This window comes from Podarcis raffonei, chromosome 5 (genome assembly GCF_027172205.1).
Source record: "Podarcis raffonei isolate rPodRaf1 chromosome 5, rPodRaf1.pri, whole genome shotgun sequence".
Lineage (NCBI taxonomy): Eukaryota > Metazoa > Chordata > Lepidosauria > Squamata > Lacertidae > Podarcis > Podarcis raffonei.
In genome coordinates this window covers 3,308,158-3,335,733 of record NC_070606.1, presented here as the reverse complement: position 1 = coordinate 3,335,733, position 27,576 = coordinate 3,308,158, and the positions used below count along the sequence as shown (strand labels likewise).

At 43.4% G+C, this 27,576-nt stretch overlaps 1 protein-coding gene across 5 annotated transcripts in view; it reads right to left on the bottom strand.

Moving 5' to 3' along the window:
• KIAA0930 (KIAA0930 ortholog) overlaps positions 1 to 27,266 on the bottom strand; it is a 60,085-nt gene extending 32,819 nt beyond the window's left edge. For all 5 annotated transcript variants that reach the window (XR_008330365.1, XM_053387609.1, XM_053387613.1 and 2 more), the window contains exon 1: positions 27,030 to 27,266. Coding sequence is in view for 4 of the 5 variants with exons in the window: in XM_053387609.1 (XP_053243584.1) it covers positions 27,030 to 27,177 (148 nt within the window). In the remaining variant the exon portion in view is untranslated. The remainder of the gene's footprint in view (positions 1 to 27,029) is intronic.
• Between the last annotated feature and the right edge of the window lie 310 nt (positions 27,267 to 27,576).

Sequence of the window (27,576 nt, the reverse complement as noted above, 5' to 3'; positions counted from 1 at the left end):
CCTTCCCAGCCAGGGTCTCAAGCAGCTGTAGATTGGTTTTTAAGACAAATATTACACTAAACATCAATCACTATGAACAAGAAACAGAAGCACAGTAAGAGGGGAAACAGTACTTTTCTGCTTGTACACAATGGAAATTGCCAAACTGATTTTCAATAAAGGAAAAAGATTGCCAACATTCTATTCCATTATTCCAATACAATTTAAAGTGTTTCCAGTCTCTTTCGAAGTTATTAACACTCCACAGAGTGTTACATTAAAGAATTCTGATAACTTGCAAAGTAATGAGCATTGAATCCCAAACAACCTTTTGAAAAATCTCATTGGTTTCCTAGCACTGGCAACAGAAGTCAGTGTGGGAAGTTATTTTGGGCATTGCTACAAACTGCTCTTTATTCTACTCACCGTTACCTACAGAACTGACTGGATGTTACATGCATGTTGTAGGATGACCAGTACAGGTTCTCCAGAGAAATGCGAAGGGAAGGAAATGTGTTGGCTCTCTAGAATACGGCTTTGTTAACAGCACAACACTTATGTACCACATTTCAAACATTTGGAATGTTTTGCTTATGTTGTCTCAATAGCTGATCAGAACAAGAGTTTGTGAATGTGTTGGCCGTGGTGTCTTATGTGCAACGGCTTTTGCGTTCATTTCCATTAATTTATTTACACTCATATTGTGCTATTCACGTATCGATCTTATACAAACACAATGTCCAAACAGCTGACCCAGTACAATCTGTGCTGGCCAAACTCCTCTCCATCTGTAGCATGCAGACCCACAGGGCCCTATGTCTTGGATAATAACAGCTGGAAAGGCCCATAAACCTTCTAGAACATCTTGGTGTCTGAGCCAGTGGCTTATGAATGGCTTGCGTCAACTGAAGACAGAGTTGTTGTGGCCAGTGGTTGCAGAGGCTTTGCAACCTGTGTGTACTTTATTAATACTATTCTACTTAACTAATACCTAATTAGTAGTTTCTTACCCATCTCAAGCATCCTAAGCCAGTGTATATAAAACAAGTTTAATGCAGCCATAGAGCTTCTGTGGCCAGTTTACATGTTTTCCTCGGAAGGCGGTGGACTCTCCTCCCTTAAAAGAATGTTTCAGAGAGAGATGCTTCAGCATAGAAGCTTTGTTTATGCAGATGGTCCAGTATAAAGGAGGCAGGAGATGTGTTAAAAATTGGGCAGATGCAGGCATGGAAGAACTCAGTTGCAATTTTTACTTGGGCTTTAGTATCTCTGTTGAACTCCCAGTTTAACCTCTTCAGGGCATTGCTGTGATACTCCATGAACCATGGCAAGCAATTATTTGTACATTCACATTAGCTTCAAGGATGTAATAGACCAGTTAAGTGAACTGTAGCGTAAGAGAGCAGACCAACAGATATGTAGGTTAGGCAAGGCAGTTAAACGCCACTCATCTCATATAAAATCCTCCAAAATTTCACACTTGAAAACAGAGATACTCTTGTGTAATTGCGGTATTCATTTTCTCACACCAATCTGAACACACATATTCCCCTGAACATTTACAAATTGTGGAATTCTCTTCCCTGCCTGCTCTACGCTATGAACATCCATTGTACAGAATCTGCGAGACTATGCACATGGGCACCATGTACCAAGCCCTTCATGTTGTTGGCATCTGTCTGCCTCAAGAGACAATGGAGTGGGCCTCTAAGGGTGAGATCAAACTGCTACATTAGCAACATCCATGGTGCACAAGCCTGGGCCATGTGTCTGGGGGTCCTGGGCTGCCCAGACACCAATATCCCCCTCTCGGCCTCAATGATGTGGTCCAAAGGATAGCAGAGCAATATGCTAGGCACCAGCTTGGCTGCAGGAGCTGCCGGAGGAAGCTGTACAAGACACCATCCAACCATCTTAGGTACTACACTCTGAATTTGTGTAGGGTTTACTCCTTAGCCTTTTCTTCTCCCAAAGATATCCCTCAAGGCACTGGAGGTTTAGGACCAAAGTTTTCCTTCTCCTAGATGGGCTACCTTCTCAGGTAGATGAGCCCCACCAGCCCCTCACTGCGCTCTACAGCATGTTCAGTAACTGCCTTCTTGACCACTGGACTCATTACTGGTCATGTCCACTAAATCCGCTGGAGCCTGTCTTTGCACGCAGGGGAAATCTACCAAGGCTCACCTGGTTTAGCTGGCCAGTCACGTGCTGATAGGTTCTAGAAACCACAGGTAAGAGCTGTATCAGTCCAGCAACTGTTTATATGGGAAAGGTGCATGCCAGCCCTAGGCACGCTTACTTGCAAGTATCCCACTGCAAGTTCATTCCATGAGGTTTCCTTTCAAAGTGACAGGGCTTCAGACTTCCTTCTTCCCCATTTACTTCAATGGTGCTTGAAAAGGAATGAGTCGGGCACTGTAAAACAGTTCTAAGATTTAGGAGGAGGAGCTTGGAAGCTAGAGGAGGATACCTAGTTAGAAGACGGAGCCTGGCAGGGTGTGATTGGGACACACAAACCACACAGCACCTTGAGGGTGGAGCGTGTCAATAGCAAATATTCTTGTGAGGTAAAAATAGCTTGTTCTCTCCATTTTAGCTACCTGCATTGAGAACTTCTTCCTTCCCCTGGAGACGCTGAGACCAGAGGGCCTAGCCCAGGGGTCAGCAAACTTTTTCAGCCATAGGCCGGTCCACTGTCCCTCAGACCACGTGGTGGACTGGACTATATGGGGGGGGGGGGAATGAACGAATTCCTATGCCCCACAAATAACCCAGAGATGCATTTTAAATAAAAGGACACATTCTACTCATGTAAAAACACACTGATTCCCGGACTGTCTGCGGGCGAGATTGAGAAGGCGACTGGGCCGCATCCAGCCCCTGGGCCTTAGGTTGCCTAGCCCTGGTCTAGCCTGTTCAGTGTTTTAGCCATTCCATTCTGTTTCCCTCCCACCTGACTTTCCTTCCCTCCCAAACAGTTAGTTACTCACAAACAAATGGGTTTTTTTTGGGGGGGGGTTGAGAACTCCAGCGAGAAAACCTTGGCACAGCACTAGGTGAAGCCCACGCTTACCAGAAGCTGTATGCATGCAGCACTCTGGTATTATCCTTACCCAGCCCCAGATTTCTTGCACACATCAAAAGTGTTTGTAGGCTCAAGGGTTTGGAATGAACTTATAAACCTCAAATTGCTAAACCCTTTAGCATTTACAGGAAAAAAGCATAAAAGATTATAATGAAAATATTAGATGAAGCAATCCACTATTACCGAGTTTATTCTTGATCCTCTTATTGACACACAGGAGGAGCTGAAAGAACTCACTAATCTTGGGAAATATCACAAACCAGTCGCATTACCCCACTAATGTTTAGCAGTGGACCAGGCTGCCTCAGAAGGTTGTGGACTCTCCACTGGAGGTTTTCAAGCAGAGGCTGGATGGCCACCTGTCATCTTGAGATTCCTGCAGTGCAGGGGGCTGGACTAAATGACCATCGGGGTCCCTTCCAAGACTACAATTCTATGGCTCTATGATTCCACATTGTCTCTTTTTCTCCAAATTTCCTTTGCCACAGTAACATCATCATTGGCTATGTAGACACCATTTGCTACATGATCCCCAGTTGGCCAAGTGTATCTGTTAGTGATCCAGAAAGAAAGAAAACCAGCAAGAAGAAGTGGGAGTGTCAATGAAGCAACACCAGGAAAACAGCAGCAAACCTTTTGGGGGAAAGTTGAATATTCTCATAATTAAATGTTATGGGGAAGAGTTGCTTTAGCCTCCTCCCTCCCTCTCCCCCAGGTCAGAGAGAGAACCATTTCTAGCCTGAAAATCAAACCAGGATATTCTACCCAGCCCAAAGATGCTGCTCAAAGTAACACATTAAATAAATCTGAGACAAATTTGTAAATGTGAGTTTAAAATGCACACGTGCATTCGTAGGAGAACAGTAATTCAAGAAATGCCTCATTGTCTCATTAAACAGCAGCCCTTAAGAACACAAATAGGCCTGTGGCTGTCTTTCAATTCGGAAGAGGCTCCCACACCGCATGTTTTCACTCGGCTGCCAGATCCCAATGCCCTTTAAATGGACTGACCTGCTCTATTTCTTCACTGCTTCACATGCCAACCCCATTTCTGCCCGTCTGCAGTGTATGAGTCACTGGCAAACACACTCCTACACCTCACGCCAAACTCGTTACTCATACAACGAAGAAGCTGCCAGGCAGAAAAGTGGGACAATGGAGTCAAAGACTGTGGATCCAACTGCTGCAGAGGAGGAATCCAACTCTAAATTTCTGACCGCTACACATGGGCTGAAGTTATCTATGCTTCTCTGAGTGCCTTGCTGAGATACATGCTCAGCAGGAATAATAACAGCAAAATGCCAAACAAAGAATTAAAACCAAAGCCATGTATACATTTATCATACACACACACACATACCTAGATCTGCTATTGTGTCTATATGCACAGACATGCGAACTCATACACTATATGTATGTTCTTGGAAAGGACTAAGTTTAGGAACAAGCAATAACCTCTCTCAGAATCTTGACTGGGGACAGCTCCATGCTACAGACAGGTACTTACTACAAATAGGTAGCTTGCTCTGCTGCACAGACCAATATAAGGTTGCCAGACGTCCTCCTTTCCCGGGGACAGTCCCCGGATTTAAAAATCAGTCCCCTGACAAAATCCTATCATTCCTACTGAAGTTGAAAAGTGTCCCCGGATTCATTGAAAAAAATCTGGTAACCTTAGACCAATATCCCTGTGTTTGCTCCACAAAGTTAGCAATGACCCCGTTGTTGTTGTAATTGTAGCATTTATTTACAGGAAGTAAAAACCTGGCAACATACCATGGGTTAGAAGCGACAACATTAGCTCTTGTGTTTTTAAACGCCCCTATGGAAACACACACGGAGGGCAGAAAACGTTAATGGTTCATGCTACACAGGCCAACCCACCCCTGCATTGCCTAGACCAGCACTGTCCAACAGGTCGATCGGGATCGACTTGTAGATCATGTGATTGCTTCTTGTCAATTTCTGTCGATTGATCTCTCTCCCCAAACAGCCCTTTCTCTGAGGAGCCAGCACACAGGGCTTCTCTCTCTCTCGGTTAGGTTAACTCGAAAGGAAGGGGTAGGTTGGATCCAGGGGAAAGGGCTTCTACAGGTTTCATCCAGTTCTTAAGGTGGTGCTCGAAGGCTGTCAACTCTGCAGTTGAGTTTACCCAGTTTCTGTTTCGAACTATGGAGGAAGCCGCTGTGGTTGACATGCGTCCCTGACTCATTTGAAAAACAGCAAGAGTCCTGGGGTACTTTAAAGACTTAACACATTTTTATGGCATGAGCTTTTGTGAACAACAATCCGTGCATCATGTTCTGATTGTGTAGGACCCTGTCCTCAATGCTATTTCCTTATGTTATTACAAGTATACAAAGTATTTATTTTTTAAAAATATATTGATTTATGATGAACTTTACAGGTTTTATGGAAGCGACAATCATTTGTTATTATTTTTATCATAAGCTCAGCCAAATATAATAAGTTGAAGTTGAAGAATGACAATGGGAGAGAGTGGTAGATCACTGCCAGTTTTTGATATTGGATGGTAGATCTCAGGCTACTTGCAGTTGGACCTGCCTGGCCCTGACCATACCCTGAGTGTCAAGGGTGCACCCCAGACAAGGAATGCACACGGCAGAGAGTTAACCCTTTACTGTCAAAGATAACACATTTGTATATATATACAAAATATATATACACTTTATATACCAAACATGCAGCTGCAATGAAATTTATTTCTTGCCAGCCAATTTCACTGGATCACCCTGGTTTTCTGAGAGAGGGAGAGAAACTTCTATCTACTTGCTCCACACCACACATCATTTTATATGCCTCTGTCTTGTCCTCCTGTGCTCCTTTTTTCCTAAACTAAAAAGCCCTAGATATTCTACTCTTTCTTCAAGAGAGAATGTGCTTCAGTCCCCTTTCCCCTTTGTGCATGTTTTCCAGCTGCACCTCCTTTTTCAAAGGGAGTGATGGGAACTGCAAGTGGTTCAGATTTCTAACATGATAGGCAGGTAGATCAGGTTACAAGTAATCACAACTGTATCCTGCCCTTTCTCCAAGGAATTATGGGCTGTGCATATAGGGTGAACCCTCTCCCCAACTGGGTTGGGGGGGGGGAGGGAGAGAGAGAACAAGCATCACTCAAGTCTCCTTCTCGGCTGAGCAGATATTTGAACCCAGGCCTGCTCCTGCCCAAGTCTGCCCACCCTCCAGTATAGACCACAGGCACCTGGCTCCCAGAACCCTCCTTTCCCTTTGTCCTCTGTGAAGAGAGACGCTGAGGCAACTCCCCTCCAGCATCTCCCTTAGTGTCTAAAGATACTAACTGACAAGGCTTCAAATAAGAAAATCTAGGGCAGCCTTAGGGCATAGTGAGAGATGTGCAAGAAATCCTCAGCACAGAATTCACATTTCAAGAACGGGCCAAGAAACCTAGTCAGCATTTTAAGCAGCACAAGCTCTCCTGAAATAGAGGTGCAGACTCTTTCGTCAGGCATAGGAGGCAACCATATGCAAAACGCCATGGTAATACATTAGCTTTAGACATCTTAGCTTTGGGGAATCTGGTCTAAGCCATGTCTGCTGTGCTAATTCTACAGCAGGAGGGACACCTGTTGCCCTCTAGTGGTTGGAGGACTGCAACTCCCATCAGCTTCCACCACCATGACCAATGGTGACCAACAATGGGAGCTGTTGCACAACAATATCGGCTGCCCCAGCCTCGTTGTACACCTTCAAACTTGCTTTTGGCCATTGCAGTTGGTGTCCACTTCATGTCTATAGAACTGTGTCTCAACTTGTGGTTCTCTGACTGAGAAAGCCTTCGCAGTATTAGCCGAGGTTGCTTTATCTGAAGGTCCGTAGTGCTGCAGCAACAGGTAAACCACTACCACCGATCTGCTTCTGCAGTGCAGCACAGGAGCGACAGCCATGTTTGCGCTCTGTTTATACACTGCTGCAATGAAGCCCAGCATGAGCTGCCTGCAACCTAGAGCACTGCCCAGAATCCTTTGCAACATGCAGAGATTCTTCAGCAGATAAAGGTTCATTTATAATCCACAGATTTAAGGGGAGGGCGTGAATAGGAGCCAACTCTTAGGGGCCAAGGTCTCTTTAGCTCCCCAATAAAATATTTGAGGGGGCTGGGTCCCTCAAAGTTGAGGGACATTACCATTCAGATGGTGTGTATGCACTACATCTTGAGAGTGATTATGCAGGTTGGGGCTTACCTGCCCCCCATATTTTTTTCAAGTTGGCACCCATGGGGGGGGAGTAAGTTTCAGGAGCTGCTCTCACCCCAAATACATTTACAACTTTCCCCCTTTCAACCTCCCATCTAAGGTAAGTGGTGAAAGAAAAAGGGGAAAGATAGGAAGTCACTCATCTAGGCATCTTTCTTTTACTTTCTACATGCTTCCTGGAAACAGTTTAATTTTACCCACCAATTAAATGCTATACAACACTCTTTAAAATGCCAACCTTAAAATGTCCACAATCCATTGAACCTGCTCCATAAGCAAGATAAAGTAAAGTTGAACTATTTATTTGTTCCCAATGTAATCTAAAATACTGTACTGGTCTGGTCTGCAAGGCGCACTAAGCCAAAACTTGGCCTAATGATCAGTTATGATTAAATGGGCACAAGATGTAGGTCACAACATTATGATGGAAGATTGGGTTAAATTATGGAAAACTGACTTAAAATTTACAGATTGTTCCCTATTGAATTACATGAAGATGATGTACATGAAGATGATGTACAGATGGTACACAACACCAGTGCAGTTAGGGAAAATGTACAAAACTAGTTCAAATAGATGTTGGAAGTGTAAGGAAAAGGAGGGAACATTTTATCATATGTGGTGGGATTGTAAAGTAATTAAAAAAATTTGGGAAATGATATACAATGAATTGAAGAAAATGTTCCATTTTACATTTGTTTAAAAACCCGAGGCATTTTTGTTGGGGATTGTAGGGAAAGACCTTCCAAAAAAGTTGAAAAACATCTTCATGTATGCGACAACGGCCGTGAGAGTTCTGGTAGCACAAGGATGGAAGACTGAAGAAACTCCGACTAAAGAATCATGGCAAAAAAAATTGATGGACTATGCAGAACTGGCAAAACTGACACATAAACTACGAAATAAGGATAACTGTGAGTTTAAGGATGAATGGGAACCTTTCACAAAGTATTTGAAGATGCAACAAAGCGAACTGGACTCCTTGGCAGGTTTTGAATAAACATTCACAATTTTTTTACTGATAATAATAAGCTAAACAGTTGGAGGATCTATACAACTCTGTAACATGCAGAAAATAGCATTATTGGAGAAACCAAAGACTGGAACTGAGGGAAGTCGGGGGGTGGGGTGGGGGGATGGGTTTTATGGGGGGAGGAAAAATGGGGGGAAAATAAGGATATGTTTTTGGAAAATATGTTTTGTTATAATTTTGAATAAAAATTATTTTAAAAAAAACTTGGCCTGATGAGACTGTGTGAGCTCCCAGACACATTGCCCCTCCCTGGTACCTTTCACTGCTGCAATGCACTGAGCGAAGCCAAGGCTTGGTTCAGTGATGTTGTCCAATGTGCTTAAGCCGGGGGCAAAACTAGGCTTTATTTCCCATGGGTGAAAGACCCAGTTTGGCACACCCAAGTGCATTTGCGCGCGCACACACAGGCTGGGACCCTCAATGATGCGCCTCTGGAGGCTTCACCTGGGGCAAAAATCCTGGCTAGCCCCTCCTCCACCATATCTAGGGCTCTGGGTCAAGCTCTCTCTTCTCACTAACCATAAGCTGATCTTGGCAATAGCCTGTGGTTAGTGAGCAGAGAGAGAGCTTAACCTTGATTCCTGGTTCAGAGAAGTTGCTCAGCTAAATCTTGCTTAGCTTAGTACACCAGAAAACCTCTTATTTCCTTGCTTTCCCTCTCAAAGCAATTAAGAATATTTCCAATTAAAGGGCATCCAGCATGTTGAATCTCTTTCTCAACCAGAAGCCTTTGTACTCTTAATTACAGGTTTGCTCAAAATCTTTGGTTATAAAATTAAAATGCTGAGATACAAAGAGAATCATTTAAAGGGACGCCTAAGGCAGATTCTGCATTGCAGGGAGCTTTAAAAACAGCTTAGAAACCATCTGATGAACGAAGAAGGAAAATCATTGCCCTTGCCTATTTTATTTATACAATTCGTATCCCACTTTTCTATAAACAATTATATCCACAGCATCTTACAAGACCCAAATAATGTTAAAATAATCACTAAATTTAGTACATGCAATTACAAAGGAAAAAGCAATAAAAAGCAGCAGCAGACTAACACAAAATGGCTATAGATTAAAAGCCTGCTTTAATTGGGAGAGTTTTTAAAGCTCAGCTCAAAACAAGAAGAGCAGGAGTCCAACACATCTTCTCGGGAAAGGAACTGCAGAATGATGGGGCCACTGCCCAAAGGCTCTGCAGCTGCCTGTGGTCTCCCTGAGGGTGCCAAACAGCAGGGCCTCTGAAACTAAGCTTAGAAATCAGTCAGCTTCATGTGTGGAAAGAGGACTCAGGAGTTGTCCTAGCTGTGGATCATTCAGGGATTTTAAAAGGTTAGCATAACTTTGAAAGCACTTTAAACTGAGCCTGGAAAAGGACCGCCAACCAGTTTGAGCTAGCATCGGATGAACTACTGAATATTCTTTGATCTCCAGCTCCACTCAGAGACATTTTGCAACAGCAGCAATTTCCAAAGCATCTTTAAAAGGCGACTGCAAGGGCAAGGAACCTCTGGTTCTTGATCAAACCTTGGCCCAAGAGGTTGTTGGGTGAAGTCACACCCACCTGCCATACACCTGACTTCATACACAACATCATATATGACATCAGGTGTGTGGCAGCGCAGGCCAGGCCAGGCCAGGCCTTCACAGGAACTGTTGGAGGCATATAGTGGGCTCCGATTTCTTCTTCGCAAGGGAGTACACTCCCAACCGTCCCTTGGCTGATGAGGAAGAGGAGAGTGTCTTGTTCAAGGATGGGGAAATAATTTCCATTCACTAGAAACTGCTTCTCCCTCTTAGCACACCTATAGAGAATCCACAGTAATCCAATGTGAATGGATCTGGCGCGAGAATTATCATGGCCAGTTCTGATTTGTCTCACTAGCTGAAGCTAGTGTTTCCCCCCAATATCATCATCTGACTAGCCAGACCTTTGGGCAGGAGGCGGGAGGTCTATGCACTTAATCTGTTCCTGCTGCCATTTGGACTGTATCCATGATAAAAATATAAGGTATTGTTTGTTTTGTTTTAGGTTTTATATTGTGGTTTTGGCTTTTAATATATTCATGTAGGGTTTGGATGTAAACATAAGAAAGAAAGAAAGAAAGAAAGAAAGAGAGAGAGAGAGAGAGAGAGAAAGCAGGGGGGGAACCACTGGATCTACAAGCTGTATTTTGGATGACTGGGGTGGGGGGTGGGGAGAAAGATTGTCATTCCAGTTAGAACAGACAATATCTAGTTTGATCATAATTATTTTACAAAAATGACTTTAAAACCCATCCTACACTACCTTGGCCTGAGGCAATACAACAAGGGAAAACTAGGCCAGAACTGAAAGTGGGGAAGGTGGCAGTAATCCCTTCTTCCATAATCTAAAATTCTACACACTTCCAGCAGAGGTCACGTCAACCCTCCAGAACTATTTTTCTCCAGTTATATCTCACATCTTTTTGTTTTAGACAGCTGTTTGCCAGATGGGGCATGATAGCCATTTAAATACATACACTAAAAATGATAAGAATATAAAAATATAAAAAGAGACCTGCTGGGCTGGACCAAAGCTCCCTCTAGCTCAGAATCCCCCTTTTCCACAGTGACCCACCAAATGCCTCTGGGAAGGGCAGAAGGGGGCCTGTTGCTCTTCCCTCTGGCAAGTGAAATGGAGTGGCATATCATCCCTGGAAGCTGCATACAGCCACCATCAAACACAGCTAATAGTCAATGACAGACTTGTCTAATGAATTTCCCTTTAAAGCCATCAAACCTAGTCATCTTCTTAAGCAGTCTTTCTCAACCTGTGGGTCCCCAGATGATGCTGAACTACAACTCCCATCACCCCTAGCTAGCAAGGCCAGAGCTCAGGAATGATGGGAGTTGTAGTCCAACAACATCTGGGGACCCACAGGTTGAGAACTGCTGTTTGCGGCATAGAAGTTCATAATCTGAGGCTATTCCTTTTGTCTGTCCTGAAATTCCTGCCAAGCTGGTTAATCAGATGACCATGAATTCCAGTATTCTGAAGGAGAAAACCCTCTGTGTCATAGAATCATAGTCATAGGTCTACACTGTCTGTTTTGAGGTGCAGTGATTAGAACTCTGTACCTTCTTCAAACTGTTTCCAGTTCCCTTTAATTGCCACTGCCTGCTCATCATCATCATCACTTTTAATTTGTATACAGTCTTTCTATCTTACAATACCCAAGAATAGAAGCTGAAGAAACAAAAAATGTACACCTTATAACAATCTAATGCAATACAAAAATGTGATAATAAAACATAACTTTAAAATAAGCAACCTACATAAAATAAAATAACATTCAACAATCATTAGAATAGTATAAAATAATATTTAATATTATTTTAATATATAATATTAAATATCAGCATATAAAAATTAAAACAGAAACTCACTCTAAATAATTTCTAAACTACAATCAATAAAACAATGGCAAGCCACACTGCATAAAATAATACAATACAAATTGAGAAGCAGAGACTGGAGGGTGGAGCAAGGCAGGAGGAAGGAGGCCTCGCCTGATGAAGTCTCTTCCCTCACAGTTCTTCCTCCAGGCACAGCTTCCTTATGAGGACTCCCAGGGCCGGGGTGTGTGTGTGTGTGTGTGTGTGTGTGTGTGTGTGTGAAAATCCCCATCATTTCAATGCCTTCCGGCATCTGCTCCATTCACAAATGAGCACTTTACACAAATCTCACTAGATTATCAAGAGGCTCAACTGTCAAAACGAATTGCTAAAATCTAATAGTTAGATGACATTGGGATGCGGGTGGCGCTGTGGGTTAAACCACAGAGCCTAGGACATGCTGATCAGAAGGTCGGGGGTTCGAATCCCCGTGACGGGGTGAGCTGCCGTTGCTCGGTCCCTGCTCCTGCCAACCTAGCAGTTAGAAAGCACATCAAAGAGACATCCCGCTGTCTCCCGACATGGTTTGGAGGCTGGCGGAGGGCTTCCTCCTCCCCCAGCCCCGCAAGCTCCCAGAGCGATGCCAAAGCTGCGCGCAGCTTCGGCATGGCTCTGGGTCCCATTCTGGGGGAGGGGGAAGCTCGGGCTTCCCCCGCCCCAGCCCCGCGCCTGGGGGGGGGAAATAAAATTTTTCCCCTTTATTCCCCCCCCCCCCCAAATCTAGGTGCGTCCTATGGACCGGTGCGTCCTATAGTGCGAAAAATACGGTAATACAATTGAATAAAGTCATAGTAACTCATTGCCCAGATACTTCTTGATCACACAGAAGCTTATTCCAAAACAACAAAAAATGGATTAGCTGTATGTACAACTGCCACTTCTCTCCTTCCTTGACTTATGCCCTTCCCAATCTAAAATCTAGACTGGGAACTCCTGAGCAAAAGGGGCTGCTGTTTTGCCTTCTAAACACCATGTTTTCAAAACGCCAAGTTATTTTTTGTCAGATGCAGAGAACATGTTAGGGCTCCTGCTTGGATTCCATTGGCAATGGTCCCCTCTGGCAATAGTGTGGCAGAGCAGAACACACACACACAGACACACCCCGCCATAGTGGTCACTGTCAGTGACACTTTTGCACAAAAATAGGATATGTCATACCAAGATGGTTGAGTTTCTGTTGTTCTGATCGAGAAAATGTCTAGTTTCTAATCGGGAAAATTAATTTTAGACTTTTCTTGGCAATGCGCTTTAATACACACTTCCTGTTTCAATAAACTGCATGCGCATTGAAAGGGGAACCATCTCTGATGGTGCCTCAGAAGCAGACCAGCAAACAGGGTTTAGGAAGATGAAAGCATCTAAAAGCTAGCTGGTAGACAAAGCATTGCAGAATAGAGAGTTATGAATACATACAGAGCTGAAGCAATCACCTTGACAAAATTGCAGCCACTCTAGATCACTTTTCTCTGTCAAATCATGAAAGCCATTATTGTCTCTGCCATGCCATGCCCTGACAGGGCAAGTGCCTTGGGAATACTTGTTAGTTTAAAGAGGCAAGGATGGTGGCACTAGACCATCATTGCTCAAAGGCCAGCAGAACCCTGTTGCAAAAGGTAAGTGGCAACAGAAAAGAACAGAGTGACCCAGATACCCTCTTGCCCGCAGATTGGGCATACCAGTCAAGTTTTTAAGATGCATTTTGGCTGTATATATAATAGGTGCAAAAGCATAAATATTGAGGAAATATAAAATTAGTGTGTTAAATACCTTCAATATCTTAAGACATTTAAGACATTGCTTACACTGTTTGAAATTTTCAAGAGCATAAAAGTATTTCAGCAAAAAAAAATCCAGGCAAAGCTTTGAATTGGATTCAATATTTTGTGACATTTAAGCTACATGAAGCGTATTTTACTGATTCAGCCCCCAATTAAGCATTACAGTTCAAAAACTTTTCACTATTGGGAAAACATTTCAAGATATTTACACAGCACATAAAATTAACATGGTTCACTTCACCAACTTTATTATTTATGTACTGTATGTGTTTATTTACTGAAATACTCAGTGCTTTTCTTCGGGGGGGGGGAGGTGCCAGTCCTGCATATCCTTGAGTATCCCCAGAAAAAAATGCACTGGAAATATTTATAAACTGCACTTTTATAGGATATATCAAGGTGGTCAGTTTAGGTCAATGATTTTTTTCTGGAAAACTCACACCAGTGTTTACCAGCTCTATGAATCTGTGCTTCACAGAACCTTAAGACACCACAAAAGTGGTTAATCTTAAGTATGGGTAGTGAAAGCAAACCAACTTCCAACTGCAGTTAATGAAGGTGGCTCATTTCTACAAACCATAGTTTAGATTAGCCACAATTCAGAGTTCAGGTGCCACACTAAACCACAGCACATCGTAACGGAAGCAGGTGCTTTCCATCCCACCTTCACGGCTATTGCTGGAGGACAACTGGTGAATGGGGAGCAGGGGAGCCCAGGGACTGCTAGCGTAGTTCTTAGCAGTAGTAACCCATGGTTTCATATTCCATCTGAATACTGCTACTGTGTTGAAACATATTCTTACAAAGCATCTAGAAGAACATGTTTATGACCGATCTTGCACATTTCAGTTGCTGGCTCCGTTATTGATTTTCAGAGCTGTTGAGCACCCAAAGCTGTCATGCCCTTCAACTGGATTTGCAAATGCTCTGCAGTCTCCTTAAATCAATTCCTCTAAAGCGGACCTGCCTGCTGGGGTTTGGCAGCAGCCCAATGGAGGCTTACTAATTCTGAAACAAGGGATCCCTGGAAGCCCCACTCAGCACTTTCCCATCACTAATAATAGAAGTGAGATCTAAATAATGATCATTTAAATTCTGGAGTTCCTCCAAATGCAGCCCAGGGAGTTCTACCACAGAACTGACTGCATTTTTTAAAAAGTACTGAACTGCAGCCAAAGTTATATGTGGGCTTTTCTTTGGACCTCTGGCATCTTGCATTAATAGAAGAGAAAACACATTCTACTGCCAGGAAGAGATCTGAGTCCCCACACAAAAAGTGGCACCGTCATGAATGCCTGCATTGACGGCAGCACAACAAAACAGAATCAGAGCGCATGCTTAGACCCCCTGGCATCCTTAGTTAAAGGATATTATGGAAGAGCGGGGGGGGGGCAGGCTCTGACTGAGACTTTGGACTACCACAGGCAATGGGGCAGATCAAAGGTCTGGCTGTGTCAGGTAGTTTCATTTTTTTAAAAAAAAGCCTGTTCGCTATTTAAACAATTGTAAACTCTGAAAGCAACATATGAAGAGCTATAGGGTTACGTCTCACTGGGATGTGTTGGCCTTCTGAATAGTTCACCCCAAATTTTAGCTCTTGTTTTCCTTAAGGGGAATTAACACAAGCAGAAGAAGCAAACCACAAGTTCTCCTTACTAATAAAATGGGAGTTAAATACTAAGAACAGATTGCTCACCCTCTGTGACTTCCTGTATACAACTGACAGTAATTAAACACACGCACACCAATCTGAAAAATAAGAGCTACACTTCCAAGTGAATGGCAGCCGAATATTCATCCATAAGGAATTTAAAGAGGTATGTTGTTGTTGTTAAGCTCAGCGTTCAGGGTTTGCTTCCTCTAAGTGCAGATTATGTAGGGGGTGGGGATCTGAAGGTAGTGTCCTAAAGGCTTATCATACTGAAAGCAAGGGGTGTGATATCCAACTAAGTCATACTGCATGACTAACACTGGATATCACTCAAATCTTATGGTTGGAAGGGTCCTTTTCTATAGGTGCCAGAGGATATGAGAGAGAGAGAGAGAGAGAGAGAGACAGAGAGAGAGAGAGAGAGAGAGAGACTAATTGTGCACATTTCTAAGCTGCGCTTTAAATCAAAGACAAGAATGCAGAGCCTGACATTACTGGCTGATGCTATCGAGGAAAAATACAACAGAGAAAGAACCGATACTAAGGTACAGCCAGTTAGAGCTCTGAGCAACAGCAGGATGCGCATGTTAAGGGCAACCCCTCAATGTGCAGCCAAGACCTGTGGTGACATCATCCACTCTGCTGAGCAAGGGGAGTGAGTTAAAATCATGTCCTCCTGTCAGAACTCTGGGATGCCTTTATGCCACAATTCTGCCACCAGGGGAATTGACAAGCAAGCAGAAACCTTTATTAACTTCCTGCTCACATTCCTTTTTCTTTTTCAGCAAGCTGCAAGCAAGACTAAGAAACAAAGCAGACAAGACAATCCTCTTCCCAGGCTCCCAGCCACCAATTAACCTAGATCACCCCTCCCTCCCCTTTGTACAGCTTCAGAAATCCAAACACTGTTTCAGTAAATGCAACAGTAGTGTTGTTTTTCTTTTCTTTTTTGAAATAATTTTTATTAGTTTACAACAAAAACACATACTAATTTCACATCCAGTTTTTCACAAATTATTTCTTTTCTGGACTTCCTTCAGCTTTTCCATAAATCATCCATAGTCATTATTTAAGTTACACATTCCTTAGGTTTATATTGTCATTATTTATGTCTTTCTTTTCTATTCCCTTTAAACAATACTTCTCAATTTTTCACAGTGCTTCTTTAAATCCCTCTAGCGTTATCTGTCTCTCACTTATACTTTCCAGATATTCCACAAATTTCCCCCAGTCCTCAATGAACTTTTGGTCTCTTAAATATCTAATCTTCCCAGTCAACTTATCCAACTCAGCATAGTCTAACAGCTTCATTCTCCATTCTTCCACCATCGGTATTTCCTGTTCTTTCCATTTCTGGGCCAGTAACACTCTTGCCGCTGTCACTGCATATTGGAAGAATTTGCAGTCCTTTATCTCCTTTATCTCCTTTTCTAATATTCCTAACAGAAAGACCTCTGGTTTCTTTATAAATGTATATTTTAGAATCTTCTTCAAGTCATTATATATCCTTTCCCAGAAGCCTTTCACTTTCTTACATTCCCACCACATATGGTAAAAAGAGCCTTCTTTACATTTCCAACACTTGTTACATGTCTTATACATTCTCGCTAACAGTAGTGTTGTTTTGCAACGGTTATCAAAAATATATTTGACACACAAATTAATAGGTCCAACAATCAAATAGAGAATTTTAGTGACCTGCTTTTTCATCAATTAAAGCCTATTACATTTACATAAATGTGCATGTTACCAAAGTCTGACTGTGGATGTTGTCTGCAAGGTAGCTTTTGCTTACAAAACTGTAGCTACACATTGATAGAAAGAGCTGCCAGCTTTAACATTTTATTTTTTTATTCCTCATTACAGTAATAAAAGAGATTTAAATATCACCATCCATTTGTCCCACGTGTTTTCTGGATTCAGCCATTACAAGTTTGACATAGGAACAGACTACATTGAAGAGCTCCCATATCAATTCCATATACCAAGAGTATACCAGGCTCACACTTACGTAACTCAAAGGACACCATTCATACATGAGAGAGGCATCAGCAAAGGGGTGAGCAGGAAGTGTGCAGAATACCACAAACTGCAGAAAAAAACCTGGGGGGTGGAACTGCCCCATAAGTAACTTAAAAGTACAGAATGTTCAGTGGCTCAGATGGGGGGGGGGTGCCAAATGAAATAGGGGGGCAGAGACACATTATGAAGAAAGCACCAATGTCAGGAAAGGTCACTTCCTGATTCACAGTGTAAAACAATTTTTATATGTCCGCTGGAACAGAAAATGATTCAAGAAATCCTGTATTTTAATAAAGGCACAATTGGGCAACAACAAAAAGCCCAAAAGGCAGCAGCAAAGACAAGAGCTCCTACTCTAATTCAGTTCTTCTTTAGCAGGAGAAGTTTAAAAATGTACCGTATTTTTCGTTCTATAAGACGCACCAGACCACAAGACGCACCTAGTTTTTGGAGGAGGAAAACAAGAAAAAAAACATTCTGAATCTCAGAAGCCAGAACAGCAAAAGGGATCGCTGCGCAGTGAAAGCAGCAATCCCTCTTGCTGTTCTGGCTTCTGGGATAGCTGTGCAGCCTGCATTCGCTCCATAAGACACACACACATTTCCCCTTACTTTTTAGGAGGGAAAAAGTGAGTCTTATAGAGCAAAAAATACGGTAAGTGCCAATGCAAATTTTCACAGCAAATACAGTCCATTATCCCCCAAACTGCAGGTTAGGAAAGAGTGTCTTATGAAAGCCCTGCTGTGTAGCTCATACACTGGTCAGGCTCCAAAAAAGAAGCTTCCAGTGTTGTCCAGAGATACTGGACCCCATCACAGGTTGAGAGATGGGCTACAGCTATCCATTGTTTTTATCCTCAGATTGCAGGTCGGTCTGAGAAAATAATGCACAACAAGCCTGCAATACCTCTCTTGCAAGTGGCAGGGGGGCTATGCTCAAAATCCACTGTTAAATGCACACCAGAAGTAGGGTGACTTAGTTTGCCTCCTCTCACCACCCCCTCAGCCAAATCCATTGGCTCGGCTGCAAACTGAACTATTGAACTATTAAAATATTCCAGATGACAAACACTTGGAATTAGGGATTCCTGCCTTTGGAGCTAACTTTTGTGTTATCTACCATATTTTTCGCTCTATAAGACGCACCAGACCACAAGACGCACCTAGTTTTTGGAGGAGGAAAACAAGAAAAAAATATTCTGAATCTCAGAAGCCAGAACAGCAAGAGGGATCGCTGCACAGCGAAAGCAGCAATCCCTCTTGCTGTTCTGGCTTCTGGGATAGCTGCATTCGCTCCATAAGACGCACACACATTTCCCCTTACTTTTTAGGAGGGAAAAAGTGAGTCTTATAGAGCAAAAAATACGGTACATCCTTTTGCCACAGGCTCAGCAGAGCCAACTAGGCAGCTGCTGAGCGTACAGAACTCAAGAGAGGAGCAGTACTCTCCATTGAGGGAAAGGGTGTTTTATACAGATTAGTTTTATTTTTTTATCGTATAAATTTCTGATAATCTTTTACTTTTATCTGTTTTGAAGTAATTCATACATTAGAATTGTTGTTTACGTATAATTGAAATAGATAGTCCATAGAGCAGATTAGTGGTTATGTTGAAGAGAGATTCCAAAAGTTACAACATTATAATTCCCTATTTGGCTACCTGTATGATATATACAGTATCAACAACAAAAAATCTACTGAAGATGTACTTAATGCCTGTGAGAATTTGGAAAAACCACTACTGCAAAAATATTGATGCTGAAGATCTGTGCTGTGAACTTATAACAATAGTTCAAAGACTTCCAAAGTCTATGCAGCTACGAGGAGAACTTCTCTTCATACTACAATAAAAACTCCTGGATAATGTGCCTAATGTTTCTGTTGCTCTAAGGATCGTTCTCACACTTCTTCCCATGTCAGTGGCAAGTGGCGAACGCAATTTCTCAAAGCTCAAACTTATAAAAACTTACATATGCTCAACAATGTTGCAGAAGAAACTAGTTGTTGGCTTGGCAGCTATATCCATTCAACATGCCCAAGCATCAGGGCTCGACTTGAAATAATTGGTTGGGAAATTTGCAAAGGAAAAGGAATGGAAAGTGAGATATGGGTCTTCTTTTGCATTTCAGAAAGATAAGTAAAGGTTGTTGTATTATATATTCTTGCAATTTAAAATAAATTTAGCAATTTCAAGTTTTGTAGTTTTCATTTTTTTCTACAATACATCTGTTTTTGAAAACTGAATTTAGCAATGCGGGGGGGGGGTTGCAGGTGCAAGTTGTTAACCTTGCCTAGGGCTCAAAACAGCCCTACATGTCATCGATACTGCAACATTTTGTTGAAGGGCCCACTTGTTGAGAAGGAAAGAAAGGATTGACCCTCACTGAGGGAGGGAGGCCTTTCTAAGGAAAACAATTATCTGAAGTAGGCAGGACTGAGGTTGTATGTGTGCCCAAAATAAGCTGCCACTCACAAGGACCCAACCTCATGTGGAAGGATGATGTGGCAAACAAGGAAGTATATGTCAATTCCAGACACAAAACATTATTACTCAGATAGATTGTTATACCTTAAAGAGCTGTTATTCCTTAAAGAGCCAGTGCTTCTGATTTTTCTGCAACTGAACCTTGCAAGGTTCAAGCCTGTTTACCAACTACAACCCTTGGAAATCCTCCCCATTGGCCCACAGGCATGAATTCTGGCTACTATGACCAGTCAATACTGACAGACACCACCTCAACTTATCCTAGGGCTCAGCCCTAGCAAGGAAAATGTGTTCTGAGTGAAAGCAAGCCGCCCACCCAGAGTGTTCTGCACAAACTCACACACAAAAAACAGCCCACAACTTTCTTGATGAAGTTAAGGTTAAGTAACAGTGTCTCACGCAAAAGGATAAATCCTTTACAAATCTGGCATGAATTATGCAAAGCATGAATTATGTATTACCATTTCTACTGGAGAAGTATCTAATGGAGATAATCACAGATTACTATGCTATGTGTGACACAGATGACAAAGAAATAGGTGGGTGGCCAATTTTAGATGGCCAAGAGGAAAAAAGAGGGCACACATTTACACATGCTTATATATAGATAGACAGACAGAAAGAAAGGATTGCAACAATTCAAACAGAAGGGCACTCCATCCGCAAATAGTGGTGAAGACTGTGCCCAGGGAGACTTGCACACCTGCTCAGCCTGCTGCCCAGGTGCCAACTGCTGATGGAGAACTTCTGGGCTTCTCCTCCTCTCCCTCTTTGAGCTTTATTAGCCTTAAAGCTGACTTGGGCTTGACAGCCACTCACCAAGGAAAAACAACGTATTCTCGCTCTCTTTTCCAAAGACAGTCTCTATTCTTCACTGTCTCTTGTAAAACCCCATCCTGTATTGCCATTTGGAGAGGCACAAGGGTGCTTTCTTAAGAGGTCACTGTGTTCTGATGCATGCTAGAGAACTCTCTAAGACCAGGCCCTTTCCCTGGGCCTTCAGAAGCAATATTTCCAGGCGGGTGAGTGCATGGAAACTGCACCTCAAACTCTAATGCACAGTAGCATGCTGCTTTGCTGCTGCTTCTTTTCCACCCTTGCCATCCTGAGTCAGGAGTCATCAAAGTTAGTCACCAGGTCAGCAGAGACACCTTCTCATCCTTCTTGATGGCTACACCTGCTGGGTTCAAAGGCCAGCACAAGGATGCCCTCCCCACCCTAGACCTTGAGGGAGAGAGAGAGAGAGAGAGAGAGAGAGAGAGAGAGAGAGAGAGTGTGTCTCTACTGTACACTATTTCCATTGCTGGGATTTTAATCCAACATTATCCAAAACACATTTGTAATTTGTTGTAAGATAATAGGGGAATTCCATGAACATGTCAATCTACTGTCCCATTTTTCATTTTCACATATAGTTACCATGTTCTATATCATTCTAAATTTCCAAAGTTCAGTATCTGGCAAAGGTTTCTCAAAATGGTATTCTACACATGAATAAAATAACCAGAAGCATGATATGCAAAGCATGACTCAGAATTTCTCTAATTTCCCCCCCTAAGAACATTTTTAAAATCTCTCAAGAAAACAGAGTCTAGGTTAATTGCCCTTTATTGTATTGATAGTTTTGGTTTCTCATTTGGAGAAATGACAATAAATTTTGCATTAGGAACAAAATTAGATGAGCTTAGGACACTAAAATGTATGATGGTTTAGTGTGTTACATTAGTTACAAAAACACATTCCCCCCCCCAACAAATGAAAAGAAAAAAACTACATAATTTAACTTCATTCTCTTCTTTGAGATTCTTAGATATATTAATTGAAATGTGCTTGTCATATGTTTCTTGGGACCCATGTAACACAAGAGTGGTGCAACTTATATAGCATAAATGTGTTGTCATGTGACCATTTAATAATAATAGTGAAACAAAAGCTGCATGTTCAGAGGCAGCAATAAATATCCCTCTAAACTAGAGACAGGGAACCTGAGGCCATCCAGATGTTGCCAGATTCTGTCAGCCAGAGTTGGCCCAATCCACACTTGGGCATGGGGGGAGGGCAACCCAACAACAGACTGGAGACAAAGAGCCATGGCTGGCCAGCGTGAGTGGGGGGGTCACCCAGTTGATCCCTGGTCTGATCCAGCAAGACTTTTCTGACATACGTACCAAAACACAGGGCTTGGCATGTATACTGCAATAGGTACTGGACTGGCACTGACTCACACTGTTGTTTAAACCTGGCACATTTGCCAAAAACATCAACCACTCTTGCAGCAGGCAAAACAGATTAAAGGAAGAGGAAAGGGCAGACGCTCCGCGTGGTTTTTCTATTAGGGATGGCAGATCAAGGTATCTGCTGCCTCTGCCTCAGGAACCCCTGCTCTTTGGTGTCTGGATAGAAGAGGGAAGCCATCCCACATTTTCAAGGGTCATCCAATAATTTTCCATGGAAATTACAAAGATGCACAGCAAGCCCCATTTTTAGGTGCATGGTTTTTTACCCTTTTCATAACCATCAAAAAAGAATAGGGTCACACTACTTTTATTCTGAAGGGAACGGAGCCTGGTGAGTCACTGAACCAGCACCATATTCCCAATCTAGATTGGGCCCCTGCTAATGGCACTTTCAGGGCCCGCCAGCTGCTTTTCCTAAAAAATAAAAGTAACCGTGTATGTATGTATGTTTGTTTTTGAACTCTGATTAATGTAACATGCAGTTTGGCCACAAATTAGGCAAAGTAATTAGTCCTATGCAAATATGCTTAATTTCTATAATTTATACAGGATTTCTCCCTTTCTGTTTTAAAAGCAGAACACAAATTGCCCTGCTTATGTGAGATGATGCTATATGGACATCTGATATTTTAACAGACTTTTTCACTGTTACAATGACCCCTCTTATATGTGATGTCACAGACTGAGGATCAGATCTCCTGGTGTAATTAAAATAAACAGCTCCAGTAGGCAGGAGCAAGCAGTTTATTGCTGAAATAGCTGGAAATGGAGATACAACATGACTCTTTATGTGTTATCATAAAGAGGAAATGAAATCTTGGCTAGATTTATTTACAGTACTACATTAAAAACATAAGACTGAAAATATAGAAAAATAGATATATAGTACATGGAAAAAAAATGTAAATAGAGGGCAACATTCCTGAAGTGAAAGGGACTGGTCAAAACTGATGACTGGCCTATACTTAGATACAGCTTCATTATTTTACCTTGTGACTGCAAACATTTTACAGATGTGGTCACATGCAAGTTCATACATATTTGCACTGGAAAAACTGCAAGAGCAAAAATGAATACATAACCTAAGTCACTTTGACAGAGAACAGTATTATATTCAGAATCCCAAGCTACCCACATTGCCTTCCTTGGCAGTTATTTCACAATAGGCTTCTAAAGAGATGGATTGGGCTGTATAGATTTTCTCGAGGTTACTATTTTCTAAAGAAGTGCCTGGTATGAACAACAAGCATTGAGAATATTTAGCCTCTATTTGCACAGACCCAAAGGTAGCTCACTTAGACCCTGACAGACACCATGAAGCCACTCAGAGCAGGGAGGGTCTGATTCAGATGGAGATGGAGGTGGGAAGAAAAGCTAAACAAAAGAGCCTCAAACCATCTAATAAGCTTGTGATTTCACACACATCCAACAACAACATATGACTCAGTCCGACAATAACCAGAGAACTGCTGCATTATCAAACACTGGGAGAGAATTCAGGTGCTGTGTAAGAACTGCTGGTCAGTCCAAGACATCTTGGCATAGAATCATAGAATCATAGAATCATAGAATCATAGAGTTGGAAGAGACCACAAGGGCCATCGAGTCCAACCCCCTGCCAAGCAGGAAACACCATCAGAGCACTCCTGACATATGGTTGTCAAGCCTCTGCTTAAAGACCTCCAAAGAAGGAGACTCCACCACACTCCTTGGCAGCAAATTCCACTGTCAAACAGCTCTGACTGTCAGGAAGTTCTTCCTAATGTTTAGGTGGAATCTTCTTTCTTGTAGTTTGGATCCATTGCTCCGTGTCCGCTTCTCTGGAGCAGCAGAAAACAACCTTTCTCCCACCTCTATGTGACATCCTTTTATATATTTGAACATGGCTATCATATCACCCCTTAACCTCCTCTTCTCCAGGCTAAACATGCCCAGCTCCCTTAGCCGTTCCTCATAAGGCATCGTTTCCAGGCCTTTGACCATTTTGGTTGCCCTCCTCTGGACACGTTCCAGTTTGTCAATGTCCTTCTTGAACTGTGGTGCCCAGAACTGGACACAGTACTCCAGGTGAGGTCTGACCAGAGCAGAATACAGTGGCACTATTACTTCCCTTGATCTAGATGCGATACACTACGGTGGCACATCAGACACAAGGTAGTGGCAGCACACAAAAGAGAAACAGAGAGGGCAGAATGCAACTTTAATAACAACAACAATAATAATTTATTTATACCCCAGCCACTCTGGGCGGCTCCCAACCGAATATTAAAAATAGAATCAAGCATTAAAAACTTCTCTAAACAGGGCTGCCTTCAGATGTCTTCTAAAAGTCGGTTTATTTCCTTGACATCTGATGGGAGAGCATTCCACAAGGCAGGTGCCACTACTGAGAAGGCCTTCTGCCTGGTTACCTTTAGCCTCACTTCTCGGAGCTGGACCTCAGTGTCCAGGCAGAATGATGGGGGTGGAGACGCTCCTTCAGGTGTACTAGGCCAAGGCTGTTTAGGGCTTTAAAGGTCAGCACCAACACTGAATTGTGCTTGGAAACGTACTGGGAGCCAATGTAGGTCTTTCAGGACCGGTGTTATGAGGTCTCGGCAGCCACTCCCAGTCACTTAAACTTGGCTAGGGGCTGGCCATTTCTGAATGCCTAATTTGTTGCAATAAAGCAGCTACAATGGCAGTACAACCAAAAGGCAACGTTACAGAAAAGTCACTCACTTGATTCAAATAAAAGTTCATTGCAGAAACATCCACCACAAATTGCTTTTCCACACTTTCAACCTTCAGGGAACACTTTCCACACCAACTATTCTACTGAGGAACCCACATGCCTGTGCCCCAGAGCCCTTGAACGCTATGGAGGATTTTAGAAAGTGCCCTAGGGTGTCGACTTCTTTCACGTGGGGCTGTTGGACCTCATCTTGACCTTCCGTGAACCCTGAGAGCCCCATAGAACTGATGTTTTCACTGGGAAAGGGAAACCCTGCTGTGCCCCCAAATAAATTTTAGGATGGGGGGGGAGGGAGGACAAAATAACTCAGCTGTTCTACAGGAATGTATTCCTAGGAGTGTAAGCAAGGCAAACCTGTTAGAAGTTTTGACCAACATCTTCAAAGGATATTAGAAGCAACAGAAAACAGATTACTTTTAAAGCTCTTAACCTATTTACACAGAGATTAGGCCAGATCCTATCCAGACATAGACCTCAGAACACACAGCAGGTGTTGGATCAACACAGGAAGCAGTCATAGTCCAATTTCTTTTGGGGGGAGCGGGATGTGGGGAGAGAAAAAGATACTCTTGTTTGCATGGCTTTCTAGATACAGAAGTACACAGCCAGCTTTATTCTCTCAGCATAAAGCTTCAGTTTTGTTTTCCAGTTTGTTTTCTCCCAGAGCAATAAAATCAATGCTGCTTTATCAAATTCCCTCACAGATGGCTATGGACTGTTTCCATGTGATGTGAGATCTCAGCTGTTAGGCAGAGTCCGCACATGCAAAATGCTCCTGTGGCTCCTGTTCTGACAATAGGATCCATGCACCATAAATTACAGCCATGAGTCAGAGATAAGAGAGACAATGAAGAAAAGGCTCTATGCTGGCTATCTGAGCAAGTGTGTAAGTAAAAGAGGTGGGGAAAGACGGAGAACCAAGCCATGTGGATTTCAATTAAACTATGATGCTGCAGTGCTTTCCAGTGAGCCCCCAGAAATGCACACTCTCCATCCCTTTCCTGCTATCTAGCTGTCTTCTCCCACCATCTATCTCAGACTAGTAAATAGCCCAACAAAAACGTTTAATAGCTCAGACAGGCATATCTCTGCTAGCCTTTCATGATGCAAACACAGACTGAAGAGAAAACAGAACCCAGACTCTCTTACCGCTTCAAAGGCCTCTCTGTGGGGAGACAGTTCTCTTTTGCCACAAGCAGTTGGACTAGTGGCCACTTACAACAGTCTCCTGATCAATTTAACAACCGGAAGATAAGACAAACTTTGTCAAATCTAGACAAGCAACCTCAAGATAGTCATGTACTGCTCCATTGCGGTTTTCGGCATTGTTAAGGGAGCAACAGGCATCAACTATACATTGAAGCAATATACAGAAACCCCAAACATGTGGATTTTGGGGCCTAGTAACCATATTTTGACAGGCAGAGTGTTTCTAAGAACTGCTTAGCATGCTGTTTCTCATACCTCAAGATTGCCTACATAAGAGCATGTGATGTGGGTTAGCTAACAGAATAAGACATGCTTGCCACTGTTATATTCACAGATCACCAGCAGACACAAATTCCCACCCTGCTTTCAGCATCTGCTTATCAACTTAGCAGGAATCCCTGAAGTGAACATGAGGGGAGGGGCAGTTTGTCATGAAACTATCTCCTAAAATTACCTTTTTCTTGTTTAGGTAAATAAAAATCTTTTTTTGGGGGGGAGTACAAGGAGTCTTGTATTCTCTTGTGGGGTTTATATGCTCCTGGGCCCACCTCTGGCATATTTTAACCCTTGAAACATATGAAGGAGGGACAGGAACCAATGCGTCCTTGAGCAAGTGCAGAGTACATTTCCTTCCCCACTAAATATCGACAAAGAGCTCAATCTTATCAGGAATCTGGCGGAAGGATTTGCAGATCACAGGAGCCTGTTTCCAAACAGACCTGGGTACTGGCATGTCTTCTTCTTAGAAATTAAGTAGGCCTCTTTTGCATCTGGTTCACACCCTAAAAGATATGGATCTATAAAGTAGCCAAAAACTGGGCTGCCACTTTTATAACAAGAAAGAGAGCGCGATGTCTTGGTTCTGTGCCTTTGACAGCAGCCTCGCCCGCCCAGAGAAACACAACATATGAACTCCCCCTCCTCCCTTTATCTCCATGGCACGAAGAAGGGTCTGCTGCCAGGTTTCTGTGGCTGCCGGGTTGCCTTTGGCCCTCTTGGTCTGTCTCTTCCAGTCTGAAAAGGTGGCAAAGGCCAGCCAAAGCTACGCGCTGCGTTTATTCTGTTTCAGCAGCAGCGCTAGGGAGGCGCCTCGGGGCAGAGAGCTGCCCTGGCGGGGGTGTCGGCCCTCCTCTTCCTCCCCGGGAAGCCCCCCCCCCCGCCACTCACTCACCCAGCCCGCTGATCTCCTGGCGGATGTTGACGCGGTTCCTCTCCTCCACTATCGCGCGAAGCATCTGCTGGAGAGATCGGTCCAGGTCGCCTCCGTCCTCCTCGTCTTCTCTCGGCCCAGCCTGGCCGAAGGGCTTGAAGGATGCCATGCCGACGCCCCCCGAGACGCGCTCATCGCAGTCTGCCGGGAAGGGGGAGCCGCCGCAGGACTTCCCCCTTCCTTCCTTCGCCTCCTCTCTTTCGATGGCGGGGAGGGATCTTCGTTAAAATATATGTGTGTCTTTTTCCTGCCTTCCGCGGAGAAGAATAGAGGGCGATGTGCCGGGCGCGCGAGTCTCCGGCTAAGGGCTGCTTTTGTCAGGGGCTGAGCCGGGGACCCGGCGGGAAGGAAAGAGGCGCGCTCGGCTTCTCTTCCATGGCCCAGAAGCAGCGAGATGGTCCCAGAACCAAGTCCGGCGCCCGGCCGGGCTGCTGCTGCTGCTCCGCGGCGCGCTTCCCCAGGCAAAGTCCGGCGCCGTCCAAGCTGGGAGGCGCTTCCGCTCCCCGAT